The sequence below is a fragment of the Mustela putorius genome, unplaced genomic scaffold, assembly GCF_011764305.1.
Source record: "Mustela putorius furo isolate JIRA1106 unplaced genomic scaffold, ASM1176430v1.1 tig00000145_pilon_pilon_pilon, whole genome shotgun sequence".
NCBI classification, from domain to species: domain Eukaryota; kingdom Metazoa; phylum Chordata; class Mammalia; order Carnivora; family Mustelidae; genus Mustela; species Mustela putorius.
In genome coordinates this window covers 31,805,035-31,828,745 of record NW_025421294.1, presented here as the reverse complement: position 1 = coordinate 31,828,745, position 23,711 = coordinate 31,805,035, and the positions used below count along the sequence as shown (strand labels likewise).

The following is a 23,711-nucleotide window of genomic DNA, read 5'->3' as shown; positions in this document are numbered from 1 at the left end:
TACTCTGAAAACTATAAAACACTGTTGAAAGAAATTAAAGGAGATATAAATAATTTAAAAAAAGAATATTTCATGAAAGAAAGAAGAAAAAGAGCAAATGAAACAATCACTCTGGGGCCCTGAGTGGCTCAGCCAGTGAAGGTTCTGCCTTTGGCTCAGGTCATGATCTCAGGGTCCTGGGATCAAGCCCTGCAGCACTGGGCCCTCTGCTCAGCAGGGAGCCTGCTTCTCTCTCTCTCTCTCTCTCTGTTGCTCCCACTGCTTATGCTCTCTCTGTCAAATAAATAAATAAAAGCTTAAAAAAAGAAAAGAAAATCATTTTAAGACACGGTGGGCTACTCTTTCCTAAATGTCTCAACAAAGTAAAGTAAGGTGGGAAAAAAGGTTCCTTGCATTGAGTGATGCTAATTGTCAGCCTCATAGGCAAGATTCCTAGGGCAATGGGATGTCAACACCTAAAAAACCAAATACCAGACTTAAAAAGATTTAAAATGCAACACATATGAATGTGTTGTGGATGAGCACACCCAAGAAACTGCAAATCCTGAAAGAACCTATAGGCCAAATTTCCTTGGACCACAATAAATTGTGAGCTATCTTTCATAAATCTGGTTTGGTAACCACCATAAATCTAACCCCAAATGAATGAGAAATAAAGAAAGAGAGTCCTATGCCCTGCTCCAAACTTCTCAGAAATGCCCTGAATCATCCTAATAGGCACGAAGATAGCCTGAACCACGTACAGTCCTTCTGTACCAGCACAGGACCACTACAGTCCCTGAGTGGGGTGATTCACAATACAGTCATCTAGAATTCTACATTTATTATTCCAAATTTCTTGCAGTAACGGGTCTCAAGAAAGAGGCATGTTTTCTAGATCACAGTCATGTCATTGAGCTAATGGCAGAGTTAGAGCTAATAAAACTGCAGGATCCTTTGTACTGTAATATTTGAAATAAATAACACAAATTCTCCAAATAGGTTTTAATTCAAAGATTGTATGAGTTTGTTTCATAATTCTAGTAATTAAATAACAGACCCTATTTCTTAGGTATTTGTATCAAGTAATGTACCAAGTTCTTCACATGTATTGGAGTATACTTTGTGAAATAACTCTGCAATTTAGAACCCCTTATCCTTAGGGCAATTTTTCCCTTTCCAGTACTTACCTGCCACCAAGGTTGCCACAGGGCTGGCATTTGAAGGAAGAGAATAAGACTTAAGAGAGTCCTGATAGAATGGAAAAGTAAAAGGGAAGTCTGATCCTTTCTATTCTGAAGAGTACTGTAAGAAATCAGAGGGAGGCAAGAGGAGCCTGGCAGGAGAAGCCCAGGGTAGGGTCAGCACATTAGTTACCTGAATGGAAATGTCCCTCCCCTTGGAAGAAGAGTTCCACGACAATCTGGAGATAAGTGCATCAAAATGGTTCCTGTCTGGTCCTACAGTGACCAGGAAGGTACTGGAGACTCTGGCCAGGGCTTCTGCAAAATCCCATATATACCCCTGATCATACTTAGCTGATTAGCAGTAAAGACTAAATATCTCACCACGGAGTTCTGGGTTTAATTAATGAATACAGTACTTAACACTGGGACCCTTGAAAGTATCTTCTTCACTTTCTCATCCCCTTTGGCATTCTCTGCTCAGGTGCCCTTTCATTCCTCTCAGTTCTGAGATCTAGTTTTTGTTGTTGTTGTTGTTTTCCCTGAAGTGCCTTGTGCCTGAAAAGTGATGTACCGTATTCCCTGACTGTAGCAAGCCCTCCAAACCGTCTGTTTATCAAACAGGTTCTCAGATACTACCTACTTCACAAATTACTCCTGAAATAATTACAATAAAGACATGGAGTTCTTCGGCTCTCACTCAGATGCAGAGAAATAAACAATACTTACTTAGTTTTAAGTGACAAGAAGTACATAATTGTGTAGTGAGAAATGAATACTTAGGAATGCTAGTAATTATTCTAAAAAAGAGGAAGTAATATAAAGTATTATAGGAAAAGTATATGAAGAATATGTAATGTTATCCCTCTTTGTACATCTCACTGTAATCTACACTACTTAATTTCATGGTAATCTACAAAACTAGAATGCTATCAATGACTATAGGGTTTAACTTCAGCAAGATCTGATGTCATAAGGGTGCTTCAAACAAGTGGGATTTGCCTTTTTTAAAAAAAACTAAATAAAATTTCAGTCTTCTACATACGATTTTAAGACAATATTTGGACTATTACTTAGTTAACCATATAGTAACCAAGTCAAGATTTGAAGCCATGCTAAACTTCTCCAGCTCCGTTTTGCCCCCTGCAGGGAATGCGCATTTCTTACTGAGCTCACTAGGATTTAAAAGTATGTGATACGGAAAAAAAAAAACCTTAAAGTTGACTGTTTTTTTTTTTTTAAAGACTTGGTTTATTAATTTGAGAGACAGAGAGAGAGCATGTGTGTGCATAAACAGGGAGAGGGGAAGAGGGAGAAGGAGAAGCGGACTCCCCACTGAGCAGGGAGCCTGACATAGGCCTGGATCTCAGGACACTAAAATCATGACACTTAACCAACTGAGCCACCCAGGTGCCCCAAAGCAGACTATTTTCAAATCCAAATTTGGCACATCAGAGGGAAGCAAAGCCTACTCTAATAAGACCATTATAAATCTGTTCCAAAGAATCCAGGAGTAGATTTTATACGGAATGACTTCATTTCGGGCTCTAAATGTTAACAACTGAAAGAATGGATAAAATTTTGGAGCTATTTTAAGAAATGATTCCTCAGATTTGTGTTACTATAAAAATGTTCCAGGGTATTTTATAAGGACTACATGCTAAACCAGTGTTTTACAAACTACATGTTACAGTGGAATGGTTTTGAGGACTTTAAAAAATGTTCATGCCTAGGGCTGGGTCCCTCTGCTCCAGAGATTCTTACAAGTGGATCTTGGGTGCAGGGGATTTCTAAAAGACTCCTGGTGAAAATAAGCAACTATGGTGAAAATCATTGAATTCAGAGCAATGAATCTGAGTTTCCAAAGGAGAGGCAACAGAGTATTTTTTATTTTAAACAAAAGGAGATTTTTATGACCAAGAAAAGTAGGTAAACATCGATCTAGCCCAATACCCTCATTTTGCAAACAGAAAATCATGTATGAATTGATTCAAGAACACAGTTGCACAGTTAATCTTTTAAATTCTAATTAAAATCTCTGTTATATTCAGAACATATTCCCCCCACCCCCCCCTTTTTTTTAAAGATGAAAATAATCTTGTTCAAGATCTGGAATGTGCCTTGTAGGCTATTTCTAAATCAGATGAAGAATTCACAAACATTCAGTGGTGCCCATATGGAAGAATTTTGCATGCATTTAACCATGACATTAAGTATGGTCATGGGAACCATAGTCTTTAATCCACAGAAATGAGACACCCATAGAACTAGTATTTCTTGGTTCAGTAATGTGCCCTAAATAAAGCACAGTATTACTTATAAATGATAACTACAGCATCCCAGATTATATCATCTTCTATCAGAAGCCCTTATACCTGGCTTTCTGTGTGGCTTGAAACAGACTTCAGGTCAAAAACATTCAAATGTGCTAACAGCCTCCAAGAAAATACTGGGGATTGAAGCCATACCATAGAATCTCCCGTATTCACAGATGATATAAACAACAAAAAAAGTAAAAGCTACCAAAATAAAAAATTACTCTCAGTACCTCAAGTAGGATACAGGCACACACTCCCACACAGGATTTGAACATGGCAGTCAAAGAATGAAACAGAAGATGGTCATAACCCCCCTTTCCCCCACATGATACACAGAATGAGAATGATTCATCAGAATCCTAAAAAGTCTCATTGATTTGCCTAGAGAGCTTAGTGTGAGTTCAACTTGTGGAGAAATCAGGGAAAACCTGAAGAGTCAAAGTCCCTACCTCACAAAAGTGCATCTTGTCCGAAAGCAAAGAGGACCAGTGGTAGTGAGTTCTACCAGATGGGGAAAAAACTGACAGTGAAGACAGAATGGTCCTGACCACACAGGGTTTAATTATCCCCCGCATTCAACAGGAGACGAGGAGACACAAGGACTATAAGGGAAAAAAGATTCTTAGACAGCAAGAGGCTGAGCTAAAGCCTCTTACATTCATCATGGGGAGGAGGGACTATGGCTAGACAATGATGGGGCAAATGGGGAAATCCAATGCCAAGTATGATTCTCTGAAAGCAAAGGTGCAGGCATGGTGGACTTCAGCTGAAATGGGAGTAATCATCTCAATTTCAGGATTCTCCTTTGTGAAAAGAGAATACTGCCATAAGCAGTTGGAATGATCCTGAACAAGCCACACAAAGAAGAACATGAGAATGTGCAGAGCTCAGACCCTTTTATCAAAGCTGTCCAAATCCCAGTTGAAGTCTTCCTTCCCTTTTCTGGACTGAGAACATGAAGCACTTGAAATCCTTGGCTCTCAAACAGGAGGTAGGACAGAAAGGCAGTTCAGGCCATTTTGGAAAGGAGAAAAGGAAAATTCACCTACAGCAAGTTAGTACAAATAGAAGTCTTGGACAGAGCTGCCCATTTTAAGCAAGCAGAAGACAAAAAGAAATGGGACAGGAACTATGTAACATACTATGATTAAGCATTTTCCTAAGGCACAAAGCAGATCAGAAAAACAAAAATACTCTTTTACAAGAAAAAAGTATAGTCAAGGAAACAGAAGATAATCGCATATGTTCTTTGCACTAAAGAGCAATCTGTTAAGAACTATATAAATTAAAAAAAAAAAACCTGTAGGTGGAAACAAAAGTATCAAAAGGAAACACTTCTCAGCTAAAGAAAAAACTTAACATAAAAACACCTTATTCAATTATAAAACCATTAAATTATTTAGAGAGAGCAAAACAGAAGAGATATATCTAGAAAAGAATTATTAAGATGAAAGCAATTAAAGAGCAAATAAGAGCTCATAAGTCTAACCAAAAAAATTAATATACTCAAATAGTAAAGTTATTAAAGCAGCAGAACTATCCAAAGATATAATAGAAGAAAATTTCCTTAAGATTAATGAAAAACACTATGATTCCACATCAAATGATCATACCACTTCCACTAACATTTGCATAGAATAAATGATATACATAATTATACAGTGAAAATTGTTCAATTATCTATGAAAAGAGATCAGGTAACTTAGCAAGGAGGAAAAAAAATCAGGCTAGATTCAGACTTCTTCATAGCACATTCAGTGACAGAAAATAACTGAGTATCTATAAAAATATGAGTGAAAAACTATAAATCCTCAATATCAACCTATTTGTGATGGAGTTCAAGTATAAGGCAACAGGTCAACAATCTACCAGTGAGGAAGCACTCATGAACACTTGCTAGGAAAAAACCCTGATGACAAAATCCAATCAACCAACAAGGGTGGTAAAATGTAAAAAAATAATAAGGATACAGCACATAATCCCCTCATACTGGAGAGACCATAGAAATTGTAAAATGTTAATAAATCAAGAAATGGTGGCCTAGGTATATTAATCAGGTTTTATGGTTTAAAGAAAAAGAGTAAAAATATTGGAAGGAGACTGGTACAATGCTTGAGTATAAAACAGTTAATTTTTTTTTAAAGATTTTATTTATTTGACAAAGAAAAAGAAATCACAAGTAGGCAGAGAGGCAGGCAGAGAGAGAGAGGAGGAAGCAGGCTCCCCAAGGAGCAGAGAGCCCGACGTGGGGCTCGATCCCAGGACCCTGGGATCATGACCTGAGCCGAAGGCAGAGGCTTTAATCCACTGAGCCACCCAGGCACCCCTAAAATAGTTAATGTTTTAAAGTTTTTCCCACTTACTTTGTAAGGACAAAGTCTCCCAATGAACAAAAACAGGCAAACAGAAAGTAACTCTTATGTGTTATGACACTTTGTTCAATATAAATTAAGTTTTTGACTCCTTGAGAGGATGTGGTTGGTATGGCTGGAATAATAAGAGTACTCCTATAATTTATTTAATGGTATTTCCTGGCTCCTTGACAATTGGCTTGAGATATCCACACTGATTACGCAGATAGTGATTAGTGAGAACTGCTTTCTCAAAGTCCCAAAATAAAGTTCCCTGAAGGTATAAGTATGATTCAGGAAATGTCCCTCACTGCTTCCCTATCTCTACTGAGTATGAATTTAATTCCGGCAGAGGATTAAGAAAGCATAAAACACTATTGTATATCCTCAGGGAAGAACTGATTGGATTATATTTATTATAATATCAATATACTGTCAGAGACATAAAGTTTCTATTCCCCAAACTTCACCTACCACAAAGCAATTACTTCTTTGAAGAAGTTACGTATGGAGTTTATTCTTGTTGCATATCAGCGGGCAGCATCGACTAGTTTTATAAAAGGTGATTAAATTCAGATTTTAATAGACACGTCTTTTACTATAAGCAGATAAAAACATACATGGCCAGAGGCATTAATCTCAAAACCTAAAGCTAAATTGGTTTGAACAATTACTTTCACTGTTCAATTTTTTAAAAATGGCTTTACTGAGGTATAACTAATATACAATAAATTGCCAATATTTAAAGGGAACAACCTGTTTTTATATATGATATGAACTCATAAAATCATCACTGCAATAATGAATGTACATCTATTACCACCCCCCCGGAAAATTGCCCATTGCTTCTTTGTAATTCCTCCATCCTGCCCATTCACACACCTCTCTATCCCTTAGCAATCACTGATCTGCTAGTTGTTACAGCAGTTTGAACTAGCTAGAATTATATATAAACGAAACCATACAATATATATTTTTGTGTGTACCTTCTTTCATTCAGCATAATTTGAGGTTTGTCAATTTCACATTTATCAATTCATTACATTCATAAATGAGAAGTATCTCATTCTAGAAATATACAACAATTTGCTTATCCAATCTCTTGTTGATAGACATCTGGGTTGTGTCCCACTTGGGGGCTATTACAAATAAAACTGTTATGAGCCTCTTACTACAGGTCTTTGTATGCACACATACTTTTATTTATCTGGGGCAAATAACTGGGAGTGGAAAAGCTAAACATGTAATAGGCATATGTTTAAATTTTTAAGAAACTAAAACTGTTTTCAAGCAGTTGTACCATTTACATTCTCATTAGGAATGTATGAAACTTCCCCACAGTAATAGTAATATCTCCCTGTGATTCTTGTTTCCCTTATGACTAATGACATTAAACCTATTTTTATAAGTTTACATGCCATTCATTGGTCCTTTCAGCAAGTGTCTCCACAAATCTTAGCCTGTTTTTCTAATTGGGTGGTTTGTTTTCTTATTATTGAGTTTTGAGATTTTTTATATAACCTGCGTCCAAGTCCTTTACCAGACATATGATTAACAAATATCTTCATCAGTTTGTTGTTTGACGTTTTATTATCTTAACAACATCTTTCAAGGACAGACATCTTTTCATTGTGAGGAAATCCAATTAATCAACTTCTCTTTTTTGGGTGTGCAGTGGTCTTCTTTGGTTATGCATCTAATGATTTGTGCCTAACCTATGTAAGGATCTTCTGTTTCCTTCTAGGTGTCTTATTGCTCTAGATTTCACATTTAGGCCTATGATTCATTTTGACCTAATTTTTATATTTAGTGAGAGATCCAAATCAAAGTTAAATTTTTTGCAGCATATGGATATCCATTTGTCCCAGCACCACTTGTTAAAAAGTCTGCATTAAGGAGCACCTGGGTAGCTCAGTGGGTTAAAGCCTCTGCCTTCAGCTTGGGTCATGATTCCGGGGTCCTGGGATGGAGCCCTGCATCAGGCTCTCTGCTCCACGGGGAGCTTGCTTCCTCCTCTCTCTCTCTCTCTGCCTGCCTCTCTGCCTACTTGTGATCTCTGTCTGTCAAGTAAATAAATAAATAAATAAATAAATAAAATCTTAAAAAAAAGAAAAGTCTGCATTAAAATACTTTTGCAGGGCACCTGGGTGGCTCAGTTAGCTAAACGATTGCCTTCGGCTCAGGTCATGATCCTGGAGTCCCCGTATCGAGTCCTGCATTGGGCTCCCTGCTCAGCAAGGAGTCTGCTTCTCTCTCTGTCCTTCTCCCCTCTCATGCTCTCTCCCTGTCTGTCGAATAAATAAATAAAATCTTTAAAAAAAAATAAAATAGTTTTGCAGCTTTATGCATTTGTGGGTACATTTTGGGGTTCTCTATCTGTCTATCCTCATGTGAAACTCTCTTGATTATTATAGCTTGATAATAAATTTGAAATCATGCAGTTTAAGTCTTCCAATCCTGTTCTTTTTAGAATGTGCTTTGGCTTTTCTAGGTTCTTGGCATTTTAATGTAAATTTTATAATCAGTCTCTCAGTTTGTCCAAACTGTTGTGATTTTTATCAGAATTGTGTTGAATCTAATAAATCTGGAGAGAAGAGGCATCCCACAATATTGCATCTTCCAATCCACGGAGCATAGTATATGGTATAGTGTATCTTTCCATTTGTTTAGGTCTTCATTAATTTTGCTTTACAATGCTTTATAGTTTCCAGCATACAAACTTTATACCTTTTTTGTCATAATTACTCCCAAGTACTTCATAATATTTATGGTAGTGTATATGGTACTGTTTTTAAATCAGATGATCACTGATAAAGAAATACAACTGACTTCCATACACTGGTCTTGAGTCCTGCAATCTTGCTAAACTTACTTTATACACAGACAGTGAAGTCACCTGCAAATAAAAGTTTTACTTCTTCCTTTCCAATATCTATGACTTTCACTTTTATTGTATTATTGCCCCTGCTAGAACCAAAGATTGCAATGTTCAAAAGAAGTGGTAAGAATGAGTCTTCCTTTGTTCCTGATGATAGGGTAAAAGAATTCGGCCTTTCATCATTCAGTGTAATGTTAGCTATAGGCATTTTGGAAATGCCCCTTTATCACATTGAGGAAGTTATTATTTTCTAGTATGTTGACAGTTTGGGGGAATAGATTTTTGTCAACTTTTTTTCTGCAGCTATTTAGATGATCATAGGATTTTTAAAAATTGTTAATGAGTTACACTAATTTTTAATAACCTCAGATAAATACCACTTGGTTCTATTATCCTTTCAAAGTAATGCTGATACACTTAGCAGAAATTCTGATAAATCTTACATCATGAGAAATATTTTCATGTTACTTTTTCCTGAAATGTCTTTCTCCAGTTTGAGTACCAAGGTAACTCAACCTCACAGCATGAATGGGGAAGTTTTAACTCTTGTTCAGTTTTCTAGAAAAATCTGCATACAATTGGCATTAATCACTTCTGAAATATTTGGTAGAATTCACCACTGAAGCCTTTTGGGTCAGAATTTTTCTTTGTGAGAAGGCTTATAAAGATTCAATTTCTTGAATCAATATAGATATTCATGTTTATTTATTTCTTTAGTGAGCTTCCCATCTGTGTCTCTCAAGTAATTGTCCACTTTATCCTTACTGACTTACAGTTTTTCATTGTATTGTCTCATTGTCCATTTAGTATCCGTGAAATCTGTAGTGATATCATCTTTCACATCCTAATATTGATGATTTCTGTCTTTGCTTTTCCCTGATCATTGTGAGTACAAGCTTTTCAATTTGTTGATTTTTTTAATGAACTAACTTTCAATTTCAATGATTTTCTCATTTTCTCTGTTTGGTACTTCATTTATTTTCACTTTGACTTTTATTGTTTCTTCTGCTTACTTCTGGTTTAACTTGCTCTTCTGGATCTAAACTTTTTAATGAGGCTGAGTTCACTTAGTTGAGACCTTTCTTCTTTTTAACACAGACCTCAGCACTGTAAGTAAGCTTCCCTCCAACTAAGCTACTCCTTTGTAGCATCCCCCAAATTTTGATATATACTTTTTTCACTTTTATTCAGGTCAAAATGCTTTCCAATTTCCTGTTTAATTGCTTCTTTGATCCATGGGTATTATAAATGAATTACACAATTACACAATATATTTTGCAGGGATCTGTTATTGAATTCTGATTTAATTCCACTGTAGAGTGAGAGCACACAGTGTATAATTTATAATTTATGTTAACTTGGTTTATAATTCAGAAAATGATCTCTTTTGCTACATGTTCCACATGCACTTGAAAAGGACATACATTTTTTGCTATAGTGTTAACAGAGTATTCCATAAATATCAAATTCATCATGTACATTGATAGTGATCTTCACTATCTACCTCTCTCATTGAGAGAGAAGTAGATAGTTCTACCTATTGAGAGGTGCTGAAATCTCCAGCCATTAACTATAGATTTGTCTATTTCTTAAAGTTCTATCAGTTTTCACTTGATGTATTTTGAAGCCATGTTATAAAGTATGTGAACATTTAGAAATGTTATATCCCTTTAAATTATCATTATGAAATGAACTTCTTCAGACCTGATGCTACCCTTTGCTCTGAAATCTACTTTCTTTGATACTAATTAACCCACTCCAGCTTTCCTTTAGTTAGTATCAGCCAGATATTTCTTTTTTTAATCCTTTTGCTGTTAATCTATTAGTATCTTCTAATACAAGTACATTCCTTATAGGTAGCATATAACTGGATATTGGTTTTTTAATCCTAACAATCTCTGTGCTTTAATTGGATGCTGAGACCATTCACATTTAAAATATTACTGATACAGTTACATTTAACTCTACCACTTTCTAATTGTCTTCTAATCGCCATTTGTTTTAATCTTATTTTGCTACTTTGAGTATTTTTTATTCCATTTTATCACCTTTTGCTGACTTTTAAGTTACGATTCTATATTTTTGAGTCCTCCTAAAGCAACTCTAAGTTGCTTTATGGCAGAGTACACATCTTTAATTTATCAAAGCCTGTATTCAAGTGACATACATTATGCTATTTGGCAGTATAAGAACCTTCCAGCCTTTGTGTTGCAGTTCATTTCACCACCACATTTGCTAAGAACTCCACAGAAATTTTAAATTATTTTTGCTTAAAGACAAAATTGCTTCTCAGAGAGACTTAAATACTAGGAAAAAATCTTATATCATCTATCCAGATACCTGTCTGATGCTCTTCATTCGTTTGTAGGTATTTATAATTATATCTGGTATTATTTTTCTTCTGCTTGAAGGATTGCCTTTAACATTCTTTTTTCTTTTTGCCTTTAACATTTCTTGAAGTGCAGGTCTGCTGGTGACAAATTCTTTCATCTTTTATATGTTTATAAAAGGCTGTATTTTCCCACAGACATTTTCCTAGATATAGAATTCTAGAACTTTTTAAAAATTTCAGTATTTTAAGTATGCTGTACCAGCGTCTTTTCACTTGCACGTTTTTGACAAGAACTTTTTTGTGATCCTTAAAATTTTTTTGTACAAAATTTTTTGTACAAAAGAGTTTTTTTCCTCCAGCTGCTTTTAAGATTTTCTGTGTTTACATACTTAGGAGAAATTTGATCACGTTGTCCCTTGAGACTGTTTTCTCAATGTTTCTTCTGTTTCGGATTCATTATCTTCCTATTTCTGTAACTTTATAGAATTCATCAAACTTTGAAAATGTCTGCCTATTATTTCTTCAGATATATTTTTCCTACCATCCACTCCTGTGCTAACTCCAAATTACATGTATACAAGCTCATGGAAGCTCACCAATTTGCTCCCATATTTTTTAAACTTTTTTCTCTTCTGTTTTGAGTAATTTCCATTGCTACATCTTCAGTTTTACTTATCTTTACATCTACAACATCTAACATGCCATTAATCCCATCCAGAATATATTTTTCACTTGTGATATTATAGTTTTCATCTTCAGAAATTCAATTTGGATTTCACATCTCTTTTTGAGTCTTTCCTCTACATTTATAGACATACGGAATATCCTCATAACAGTTTTAGTCACCTAGTCTGCTAATTCTAATATCCATGCAGGTTCTGGATTGATTTTGGTAAACTGATACTTCTTCTCATTATGATCATACTCTTCTGCTTACTCGTAGAAAATGTGTGAAATTATTCTATTTGTTTAGATGCCATATATTGTGAATTTCAATGTATGGCTTGATATATTTGTATTCTTACAAATATTGTTGAACTTTGTTCTTGGATGTTTGATCCTCCTGGATGTTGCTTTTACGATTTATTTACCAGGACTAGAGCAACATTTAGTCTGTAGTGAATTATTCTCCATTACTGAAAAATGAACTTGTGGGGTACTCTAATCATTGGTCTGAGATAATGTAGGGATATCTCCATCCTGGTTTGAGGGAAAAGCTGTATTTATGGGCTTGTGTATGCTCTGAATATCTATTCCAGTTCTTTTAGATGATGCTTTCTCTAGTCTCATATACATTCTTCACAGGCATGTGTTGACCACTGAAAATCTGAGAGGCCCTCTGAACCTATACAGCTCTCTCCTCTCCAGGAAAACTCTAGTCCTGAGAACTCTAGCCATCTTAGTGTCCCCCGAAGTTCAACTTCATCTCCTCAATTTAAGGAGTCTATGTAGCGATAATGGAAAGATATTCTCAAACAGAAAGCTATGAAATTCTAGCCCAGTATTTCTTTACCCATCACTGTAATTTGTTATCTGAAAACCATTTCAAGTTATCTTGAAAACCATTGTTTCCTATCTTTTGTTCTATTTTTCAGTTCTTTTCAGGCAAGGGGGTTCATTTGATTCCTACTAGTCCATCTTGGCTGGAAATGTAAGTCTCAACTTTCTTTTAAGCATTAGGAGTTTTGAATAAATATTTCAGAAGATCATATATATAAATAATCTCTCGGTATATGAATTCAAAATTATAATCTGAAATTTATATACCAAAAGGATTTTCTTGGGCTATATAACAAGATACAAAAATACCAAGCCATCTCTTTCATTCAATTGGAATCATGCACCATGTTATCATTCTCATACTGAACAAATGAAACAACACAGTTTCACAGAATAGAACTATATTACTTCCACACCGTTGTGTTTCACTTAAATCATGTTGTGTTAAGTGCATGGCTTCTGAGGTTATACCACTTGTGTTCAAACCCCACTTTTTCTCCTTTTATTGTCTGGGTAAATTTGAGCAAAATGCTTTACTTCTTTGTGCTCCAGTTTTGTTTTTTTAATCTCTTAATAGGATGTTTTTTTTTAAATGGTATATTTGGGTTGTTACAAGTATTAATTCCTCTCAAGCACTTATCATAGTTCCACAACTGTCATTTTCCTTCAATATTACATCTTCCTTTCCAAATTAATACCAGCAATCTAATTTTACACATCTATAAATCCAGTCTCAATAAAAACACAAGAACATATTGTATCTATTGCTGTGATCCACCTGACAAGCAATGAGTTCAGAATGGTGTATCTGTCTGTTTTAACACCCTCCATTCCTTTTTGTATGCCACTCCAGAGTAACCTTTCTAGAGAACTACTTTCAAGTACAGAAGTACTTCATAATCTCTCTACTCAGTGCCGGCTGAATAAAGGGCAGCCCCTTGACTCTGGCACTCCAGACTTCAAATATGAAGGTTCACGTCTATTTGACCAGCCTCACCTTCTAGGCTTCTGTTTCACTAGGTGTGTCTTAGAGTCTCCATGATAAATAAGCCTACATGAATGTTCAAAGGTCTCTACTGTGTCTATAGTTTTTTTCAACCTATTTCTTTTACTGGGAACACCAATGCTTATCCAGTCATTTAACTGGTGTGCCTTACATATATACTGCAGTGTGTGAAGAAGGAACACAAAGGCAACTTCAGATAAAAATCTCTGCTCTCAACAAGTTCACCGGGTAAGCAACAGTCACAACACAGTGATGAAGAGAGCTATTCTAGAGGAATGGTAGATAAAGGTGGATAAAAAGAGAGCATGCCTAATTTTTGCCTGAAAAATAAACTGAGGAAGGTGATGTGTGGTAGTCAAGGAGAGCTTCACAAAGGAACTTCTCTAACCTGTTTAAAGACCCTCCCCATCTCCTTCTATTAGATTGAGCCATATGAAAGTTGATTACAAGTATCTTGAGCAAAATAATCCCTATACATGTATCGGTTCTACTGCAAAATGATCAGAAATAGACCTTGTATACAATGAAGGCAGAGACAAAGATCAAAGAGACCAGTTAAATAGTAAGTACTGGCCATAACCCTGGTATTTACAGCACAAACACATCAAAACAACATAAGTAGGCTCTAAAAAGTTCAACCACATAACATGCAAAATAATGATGATACATACATCTTTCAGTTTATTGTTGTGCATTATCACAGAAAAACCTACAGAAGTTAAACAATGAAACTTAACATTGTTCACAACTGATGAACCTTGATCTGATACAGTCTCAGTAATCTGGGAATTATCTTTCTCCTTCATCAAGACAATTTTCATACAAGAAATCCTATCATCTCTTGCTTTCATTCTCCACCATTATAGCTTATCATTCACTGAGTACTTTCTCTGTACCAGACCCTGGCTAGGCACTGTCTCTCTCATTTAATTCTCATGCCAGTAAGGTGAGCCTCCCTTAAAATATGGTATGTATTCCCAATAAGGACAGCATGAAACTTTATTGATATGACTTAAGTAATTAACAAAATCCTTTTACTCCCCATTAGAAATTCCATTTTTGAATTTTCCATTTTGAATAGCCAGCCAACATACTTACTTTTTTTTTTTTAATAAATAGGGAGTCCAGTTAAAATATATTAAAATCAATGACTACCACTTATTGGGTGCCAGGTATTATACAGTTTCATTTAAGGCACAAAAATAAGGGGCACATGAAAGACATGCATTTTATATGCAGAAACAAGGATCAGAGAGGGTAATCACTTTTCCAAGGTCATATAGGTCTTAATATTCAGTTCTGATTCTGACTACATGCTATGTACTTAAAACATGGCAGATTTCAGCTCTGATTCTGACTACACCCTGTGTACTTACAGAACAACAAATATTATTTAGTGGACACCTACATGCACCAGGCACTCTGCCTCTTATATATCAGGAGCTGAACACATTGCTGCTTTTAATCTTTCCAACAATTCCATGAAGCACTTGCATGTCCACAATTCTTTATCTAAAACCCTTGAATACAGATGCTATTTGGGCATTTATAGTGTTTGGGATTTTTTGGAATATAGTTGATCCTTGAACAACACAGGAGTTAGGGACACTGACCATGCAGTTGAAAATCCATATATTACTTTTGACTCCCCAAACTTAACCACTAGTAGTCTACTGTTTGACCAGAAGCTTTGCCAATAATATAAACAGTTGATTAATATGTATTTTATGTGTATTACATACTAGATTTTTATAACGAAGTAAGCTAAGAGAAAATAAAGTGCTATTAAAAATCATAAGGAAAATTCAGTTAATGTACTGTAGTATTTTTACTGAAAAAAATCCACATATAAGGGGAGCTGCAGAGTGCAAACCTATGTTGTTCAAGGGTCAAATGTACAGAGTACACATGAACAATTTATTATTTTTTGCTGAATCCTATATAACATTTCTTTCAATTTAATTATTAAATAAAATTTTCCTCTTTTCCTATTGTTAAATAGGAAAAGAGGAAAATATTTATGCAACTACACACACATAAAATATTCTAATATTTAAAATTTTCTCTTGCAGGGTTCCCTGCCTCTAGGTAGATAAACCAAAAGCAAAGAAATCTATAAATAAGGGGCACTTAGAGCTGGAATAAATGAAAATGCTCACTGCTTTAATTCAAACAAGTTTCAAAGGTAAAGCATCGAAGTCTAAGAGGCTGCCAACACATCTGATCTTACTGCACACATCTCAACAGCAGAGGTTTAAAGCAAAGATTAAGAAGCGGGAGCTCTGGCTTCTCCCAGATCAAATCAATGATTATCTTTCAAATGTAGACCTTTCCCTTCTAGAACCAAGCATCTTCACTCCTAGTCTCAGCATTACACCTTCCTTTTCTCTCATCCTTCCTTTCTTCCCACCCTTCCCATCTACTTCCCACTGTCTGCTTTTTTGCTCTCATTTTCCTTCCCTTGTGTGCTTAATGGCATTCAAGATAAGGATGTCATCTGAGCTAGAGCCAGAAAGTAAAGTTCCCACAGATCTTTTGGAATTTCTCTGATGCCCATTTAAGGTTAAGTTTAGCTTAGAGAGTGTGAGGTTATAAAATGTTCTTAACGGTCTCACAAGTACAGAAATATGTGTGTATGCGTGCGTATGGGCACGCGTGAGTTTGACATCTGTGGTTGGTAACAGTCTCTCTCTGTTCCTTCTAATTTCTTTTTCACTAAATCAACAGAGTGCAAGAGAAAGGCAGACATTTTAATACTATAAAACAAGCTCAGCTCAGTGATTGTCCTAACTGGTACTTAAGTACAGAGTTTAAAGTTATTTAAGCATAAAAGTCAATCATGATGTATCTTCTAATAACAATACAGAAGTTAGTCTAAAATGGTTTTTTCTCATTATAATGAGTCATATTGCTTTCATTCAGGTGCCCGAAGACATTTCTAATTCTCACTTAACCAGGAAGTATTCCTGAGCTCTCACATAAAGTTGTCCCTACTCCAATTATTTACACACTGTATTCCTTTTTAATGTTTAAGTAGATGGTCACTGCTGTTCTTGAGTTTGCTTCTCATTAACAGAGTTTATATTGTCTTTGCAGCCTGAGCTCCAACTAGCCTAACACTTAATAAACACTCAAAAGATACATGAAAATATTAATAAATACATTTATTTCATTTAAAAATAAAAAATTACCTTCCTATATATTCTAACTTATGGTTAGAAAAGCAACAAGAAAAATATCTCCAAAGCGCCAGGCTAAAAACTATAGATATTTTTAAGATCTGGGAATGCTAAAAGATTTTCTACACATAACACCAAAGGAATAAAACATAAAAGCCTTTTTAGAGGGAAATAAATGGAATACATCAAAAGCTTTAAATTTTCACATACTCAACAACTCAGGAGTTGCATTTCTATGCATTTCTATTTCTAAGAATAAAATTGAGGTTATAGATTTACTACACAGATTCTTATCATGGCATTGCTAAAACACAAATAGGCAACAAAGCAAAAAGAAAATCTGGAAATGACCCTAAATGTCAATTAACAGAGAAATATAATTACGGCATGCAGGAAGCCACCACAGTAATTGAGTTTAAGGTCTTAAATTAGATTGTCTGTATCCTTTTTCTCATCCTTACAAGCTTCCCAGTGCTAACATAAGCTTTACCTGGGCAAAGTTCCTTCATCTGGGACACCAAGATAATAACTTTACAAATATGGCATGATTGTAGAGAATGTAGATGCCTGGCCCTCATTGTTACAATATGCAGCAAAACTATTTCAATCTATAATGTAATGTATTTCATAACACAAATGAGGAGCAGGATACAAGCAGATTTCACGTTACAAAAGGGTGGATTCCAGTAAGAATGGAAAGATCCCAACCTTCGTAAGTAACATAAGTAGAGTGGGAAAAAGTATTCAAAAGCATATCCCCCTAAATTTTGTAAAATAATTCTGACTGGAAGAATTATGAATTACATGTCTTTGTTTATCATATTTTTGAAATTATTTCATAATAAATGTGTTTCTCTTAGATAAGAATATTACAGTGGAAGGAATTTTTTTCTGAAAGTACTGCTTATATATTTCTTGGAAGCATCAAATCCATAGTAGATAGAATCCTGCATAATTTACCCACTTATTCTCTCACCATGCTCGCCTGTATTCCTGGTCACACTTATTTGCTGTTACTTCATAGGCTGAACAAACTCACCATGTGTATTTTATAATAAATTCCAAGACCATGGAATTAGTTAATTAACACATGCATCAATTATTTCTGAACACAGTTAGGTCTGATCTACCTAATTCCCAGAATTCAGGAAAACCCTGCTTCGCCTGCTTCCACTCTTATTTTTGAAGAATCGAGATATGGTTTGAGTAGGCTGAATAGCTGTCCCAGTAACTTTACTTCCTGAAATGTGGGTGGATGAACACAAATACACAGAATAACTCAAGAACTTATAATTTGGGGCGCCTGGGTGGCTCAGCGGGTTGAAGCCTCTGCCTTCGGCCCAGGTCATGATCCCAGGGTCCTGGGATTGAGCCCTGCATCTGGCTCTCTGCTCAGTGCAGAGCCTGCTTCTCTCTCTCTCTCTCTCTCTCTCTCTCTCTGCCTGCCTCTCTGCCTACTTGTGTTCTCTGTCAAATAAATAAATAAAATCTTAAAAAAAAAAAAGAACTTATAATTTGACTTCAAGTTACCAATATGCAAAACTGAAGGCTAAGACTATGAGTGGCTCCTTTCAGAGAGCCACCATCATCATGCCCACTGAAGTGGACAATTAGGGATGGGGTATCCATCTCCTAAAGGTCTAGCTTAGGCAGAACCATAACACAGCATTTGAAAAACCACAATTCTGACCACAAAACCCTGCTTTACAATGGGATGAGTGAGTGAGAACCCTGTGCCTGGAGATATTCAAGCAGAGGCTGCGTGACTCCTCCAAAAGGCTTTTAGACAATGAGATCATGCATGAGGTTCTTCAACTGGATGATTTTATGAAACTTACCCTGAAGAGAAATCCATCCCTGATTCATTTTACACAAAGACTTTAAAGTTTATATTTCATAGACTTTTAACATTTGATCTCACCTTTTATAAAGTAGCTTCAGATTGACAAATGGAATTTTTCTTAAAAATGTCAATAGATTAAAAAGTTAATCTCCAATGCTCCTTTTCAAGGAACCATTTACTGAAAAATGTACATTTTAAGGAAATGTCCCTAAATACAAGGATATTTGAAATTTCACCAAATTTGTGCATTTTTAAAGAAAGTCATGTTTACATGATAAAAACAGTGTGTAGTAATATATTTTGGATAATTTAAGAGTCTAGGATATATTTTAACAGATGGTCCTTATATAAGCCTTAAGGAAAATTCAAGATTTCAACAATCATTTAAGTCAAAGAAACTGAAATAAGGACTTTTGGCTGGCTGTATTTGTGATCAAGTAATCACTACATTTTTCCAGAAATTCCTTACGTAAATTCATTTCTTGCCTGCCCACCCCATCTCCACCAAATTTCTACTGATAAATAATAAGGTACATTTTAAATGTTTGAGGAAAAAAGCACCAGGTCTTGATATACAATGTTAATTTCATTTCTCTGTATTCTCAGATATATATTAGGCACACTATTAATCTTTTCTTTCTTTTTTTTTTTTTTTAATGCCATGTATTTGGAAAGAAAAGCCCAAAGACTGAGTCTCCACATGTGCCTTGGACACAGCAGAGTTGTCTGCCTTCTATAATCAGCAGTGGCCATAAGAACTCTCTTTAATGCTAAGTATAAAAGGTCATTGTACCTATCAGCATGAGTGAGAAGAGAACTCCAAAGAGGTTCAACCAGCCCAGCACTAAGACTCAAGTTAAATACCATAATCATGCCAGCCACTCATTTACCACTCAGTCTCTGTCTCCAGTCCGGAAACCAGTCTGCCAGGAGCCTAGATAGCTGGAAGAGCAGCCATGTTTTATCATACAACTGATCCCTAGAGGCTAATTTAAAGGAAAACTGTATGTGTCCTACATTAAGGAGGAAAAACATCCCTCATTTCACAAAAATCTTTAAGAGAACAAAGAACTTATCTTTTGAAACTCCGTAACTGAAAAACACAACAGGAACTTTAAATGTTAACAGGGCATGTGAGCCTATTCATATTCATTACACTCAGCATAAATTAACTATTCCTTGTATATGTGAGTAGACAATATTTCTTAAGAAAAATTATCAACTCTACTTTTTACAGGGATTAATTACATTCTAAAATATTCCACTGAAAATATCTTCTAAAAATGTGTAAGTTCATATGTGCAACTCAAGAGTGAAAATTATTAACTTTGGAAGAAAAAAAGTTTTAGAGCTTTCATCTGCAGGTTAATAATTAAAAAGACTTTAAAGAAGCAAACACATGTTTTAAAAATATCCTTCAGTCCAATTCATTAACTAATCAATTTTGTAATTTCTTCTGAAAACATGCTACTATACATGTAAGATATATGTACGTCTTTATTAGATTCCCATAAATGTAGTAAGAACTAACAAATCTAATGAATGGATAACTGTTGAAGAACGATGACGTAATGCCTGGAAACCTCTGACTTGAAACTGCCCAATTCCTTTGCCAATTAGGAATTGACCTTGAAATCTGCTTCAGGACAAGAGAACTTTTCTGGAAGGTTACATGACTTCCAGAAAAATGAACATCGTCTCCACCAGTTAAAATTATGTTTGAAAATTTAAATTGAAATATTTTTCATTCTGTAGTATTTAAATAAACTTAATATTATATAGGCAATCTGTATTATTCCATTCTCAACAACTTACCTTTTCATGCAAACATTTCATAATTAATGTTTCTTCCCAAAATAAAAGCATCTGGTAAAGGCATTTAAATTTGCCCTAAATATAACCATAAACTTTGTCATTTGTGGAATGTATTTCAGTCCCAAGAAATCTCAATTACCCTAGGAATAATATAAATATCATGAGGTATATATACATACCAGTGTATGCTAAAAGGTTTCATACATTTTTCTTTTCAAACTTTAACAAGAATTCCAATTTCTCCATTTCTTCTCAAGATTTAACCCAAATACTAAGATGAAGTTTTTGACAGGGTGATGAGTACAATTTTTTAAATACAAGGCTTTTTTGCAGTTTGAAACCTCTATACATATATAAACCATCACTACTACTTATCTGTAATATTTCAATGGCATAGCTTCATACACTCTCACGTTTCATAACAAAGAATGCACTGTACAAATTTAGATGCTATGAAAAGCCCTGGGAAAATAAATTGAAGATGTATGTCCTTATGAGTGTTATGTAATACTGCTTCTAGTTTAACATTATTTTTACTCCTATGGTTTAATGTTAAATAGTTATTTCTCACATTTTGTAAGATTAAACATCTTTATTTTTTTTTTAAAGATTTTATTTATTTATTTGACAGAGATCACAGGTAGGCAGAGAGGCAGGCAGAGAGAGAGGAGGAAGCAGGCTCCTCGCTGAGGAGAGAGCCCAATGAAGGGCTTGATCCCAGGACCCCGGGATCATGACCCGAGCCAAAGGCAGAGGCTTTAACCCACTGAACCACCCAGGCGCCCAAAATTAAAATCTTTAATAGGCCACTGGCACCCATTTGATTCCAGGACATCATTAATAGATCATTTGGCACATCGACACTGGAGATTTCCACCAGTCTACCAATCATGAGTTTAAGTACTATTTGTATTATGGTAAATTGGTTTCATATTGGCTTGACTGACCATTTACATGGGTAGACAATGCTGGATGCCTACTGAGCATTCATTCCTCCACTCCTTTTCTCCTGCCCAACAGAACTTCCACAGGCCTCCTGAACTGAGCTTACTCTGGGGCAAAAAATGGACATTCTCCAGTTGTTGTTAGTTATGTCTCATAATCTTACTATTCACATTATAGATATCATCAGAGATGAATAAAAATATAATTTCATCAGAATTTTCTTTGGATAACCAAAAATTATACAACTTTTTGTTTATAAATTGTAATTGTATAATTACAATTATACAATATTTTGGTTTAAAACAAAAGAGACTTCTCCAAAAGGAGGGTCTCATTTCTCTTTTCTTACCTCTTTCACACTGTGGACCAGTGAATCCATAAACACAAGCACAGCGGTTAGGTCCAATACAACGTCCACCATTCTGACACCCATTTTCGCAGACAGCTGCACACAAACACAGCAAGAAGCTCATTATATGGTCAATCTCCAGGTACAGGTGACCACTGAACATCACAGGTTTGAACTGTGCTGGTCCACTCAAAAGCAGACTCTTTTTGATAATCATGGTACAGTGCTGTAAGTCTATTTTCTCTTTCTTAGGATTTCCTTCATTACATTTTCTTTTCTCTTGCTTACTTTAAGAATACAGTATATGACAAGTATAACTTTAAAAATACGTTAATCCACTGTTTATGTTATCAGTAAAGCTTCCAAAAAACTATTAGTAGCTAGGTTTCTGGGGATTTAAAAGTTATACACAGATATTCAACTGTGTGAAGGATCGGCACCCTAAGCCCTGTGTTGTTCAAAGGTCATCTGTACCATACAGCATAGAGGTAGCCCATAATGTATCTTTTCTCTCAAACACAAGTTACAACTTGCATGCACATTTAAATAAATACACGTAACGTAAATTGAGACAAAACCCTATATAATTCATGTAAATCACATTGTGAGGCACAGATCTGGCAAAAGTTCTTTTTTTCTCTTTCTTTTAAACAGAATCACAAGGATTGGCTGGCTCAAATGCTCACACTGTCAGAATGTAACTAACCAATTCTTATCTTACTTCTATTACCCCCATAATCAATCTTCATAGGTAAGAAAATAAAATATGGGGAAATGTAGGATAAAGGGGACAGACAATAGGCAGCAGAGAGACAGGAAAAAAGGGAGGGATGCGAGATGGAAAAATAAAAAGGATATGGCAACAAAGAGCAGGAAAAATCAGAGAAGAAAAAAAGCCCCACCCTGCAAGAAAAAAGACTGGGTGGGTAAAAGAAAAAACAAAAAATCTAACGTGAACATGGTTGGGGGGGGGATACCTTCAATTCATCAATGAAACATCAAGAGATAACTAATGTGTACAGAGTATGTACAGGATATAAAAGGAAAGAAGGAAAAACTTCAGTGTCTCAATATGATAAATATTTTTATTAAAAAATTAACCCCAAATGCCAAATTTTTAAGACGAACACAGGCAGCATACACTCCTTCACTCCTTTCCACTTGTGACCAGGGAGACCAGGATTCAGTTCAGGCTCCATGGGCCCCAGAGAGACAGAGAGCTAGAACTGACCCTGAGCGGCTCCTCTCCCCCACTGCACCACCCTCAGCAGCCTGGACCACAAAGAGAAAACCACTCTATAAAGACCGTTCCACAAATTCCCTGAAAAACCACTATTCCTGAAAACTCTCCTGACAGCACTGGAATCCAAGAATCATGCCTTCTCTGAGAAAAAATACAGGTACTAAGAGCTTGTCTATTAATCCACCCACCTTGTCAAACATAAAAACCATCCTCACAGATAAAGGATTATATTCTATGAATTGTGCCCAAAACACAGAGCTTCAAACATTAAAGCTAAGTGAGGGGGCAAAGGACAACTGTGTGTGCTTCAAAGGAGGCACATATCAAAAAAGGGAAGCTCAGTAAATAATCAGGTATCTAAAAATGCAATAGTGTTGCTATCTCCATACCACGAATACTGAGTAGAATACCTATTTTCATCTAGAAAGCATCCAAGTGGCTTCTGTTCTGCTAACAGTATGAAATGAAAACACACTTTGAAACAAAAGACTTCTTTATCTTAAAGCACCAGTGTGCTAGTGGCTTTAAAATTCTTTGTATCAGGCTTTGCTCAAAGGCAAGAAGGATTCTATGTATATTCGCACAAGTGCATCTTTGGAAGAACCACACCTTCCCATTTCTCCACTAGTGCCTACACAGCACTTGCAACTCATCTCTGTCCTGAAATATGGGCCGGGCAATAAACAGGATGAACAAATACAGAGGATAAAGGAAAGGAAATAAAGGACATGAGAAGCGTGAGAAAGATGGGGGTGGACAGGAATGTGGAAGAAAACAAAAACCTGTTGG

At 35.5% G+C, this 23,711-nt stretch overlaps 1 protein-coding gene across 1 annotated transcript in view; it reads right to left on the bottom strand.

The window, feature by feature from the left end:
* FBN2 (fibrillin 2) overlaps positions 1-23,711 on the bottom strand; it is a 254,931-nt gene that overhangs the window by 215,278 nt on the left and 15,942 nt on the right. Inside the window, exon 5 of the mRNA XM_004737427.3 lies at positions 21,680-21,775. Within this exon, the coding sequence (XP_004737484.1) occupies positions 21,680-21,775 (96 nt within the window). The remainder of the gene's footprint in view (positions 1-21,679; positions 21,776-23,711) is intronic.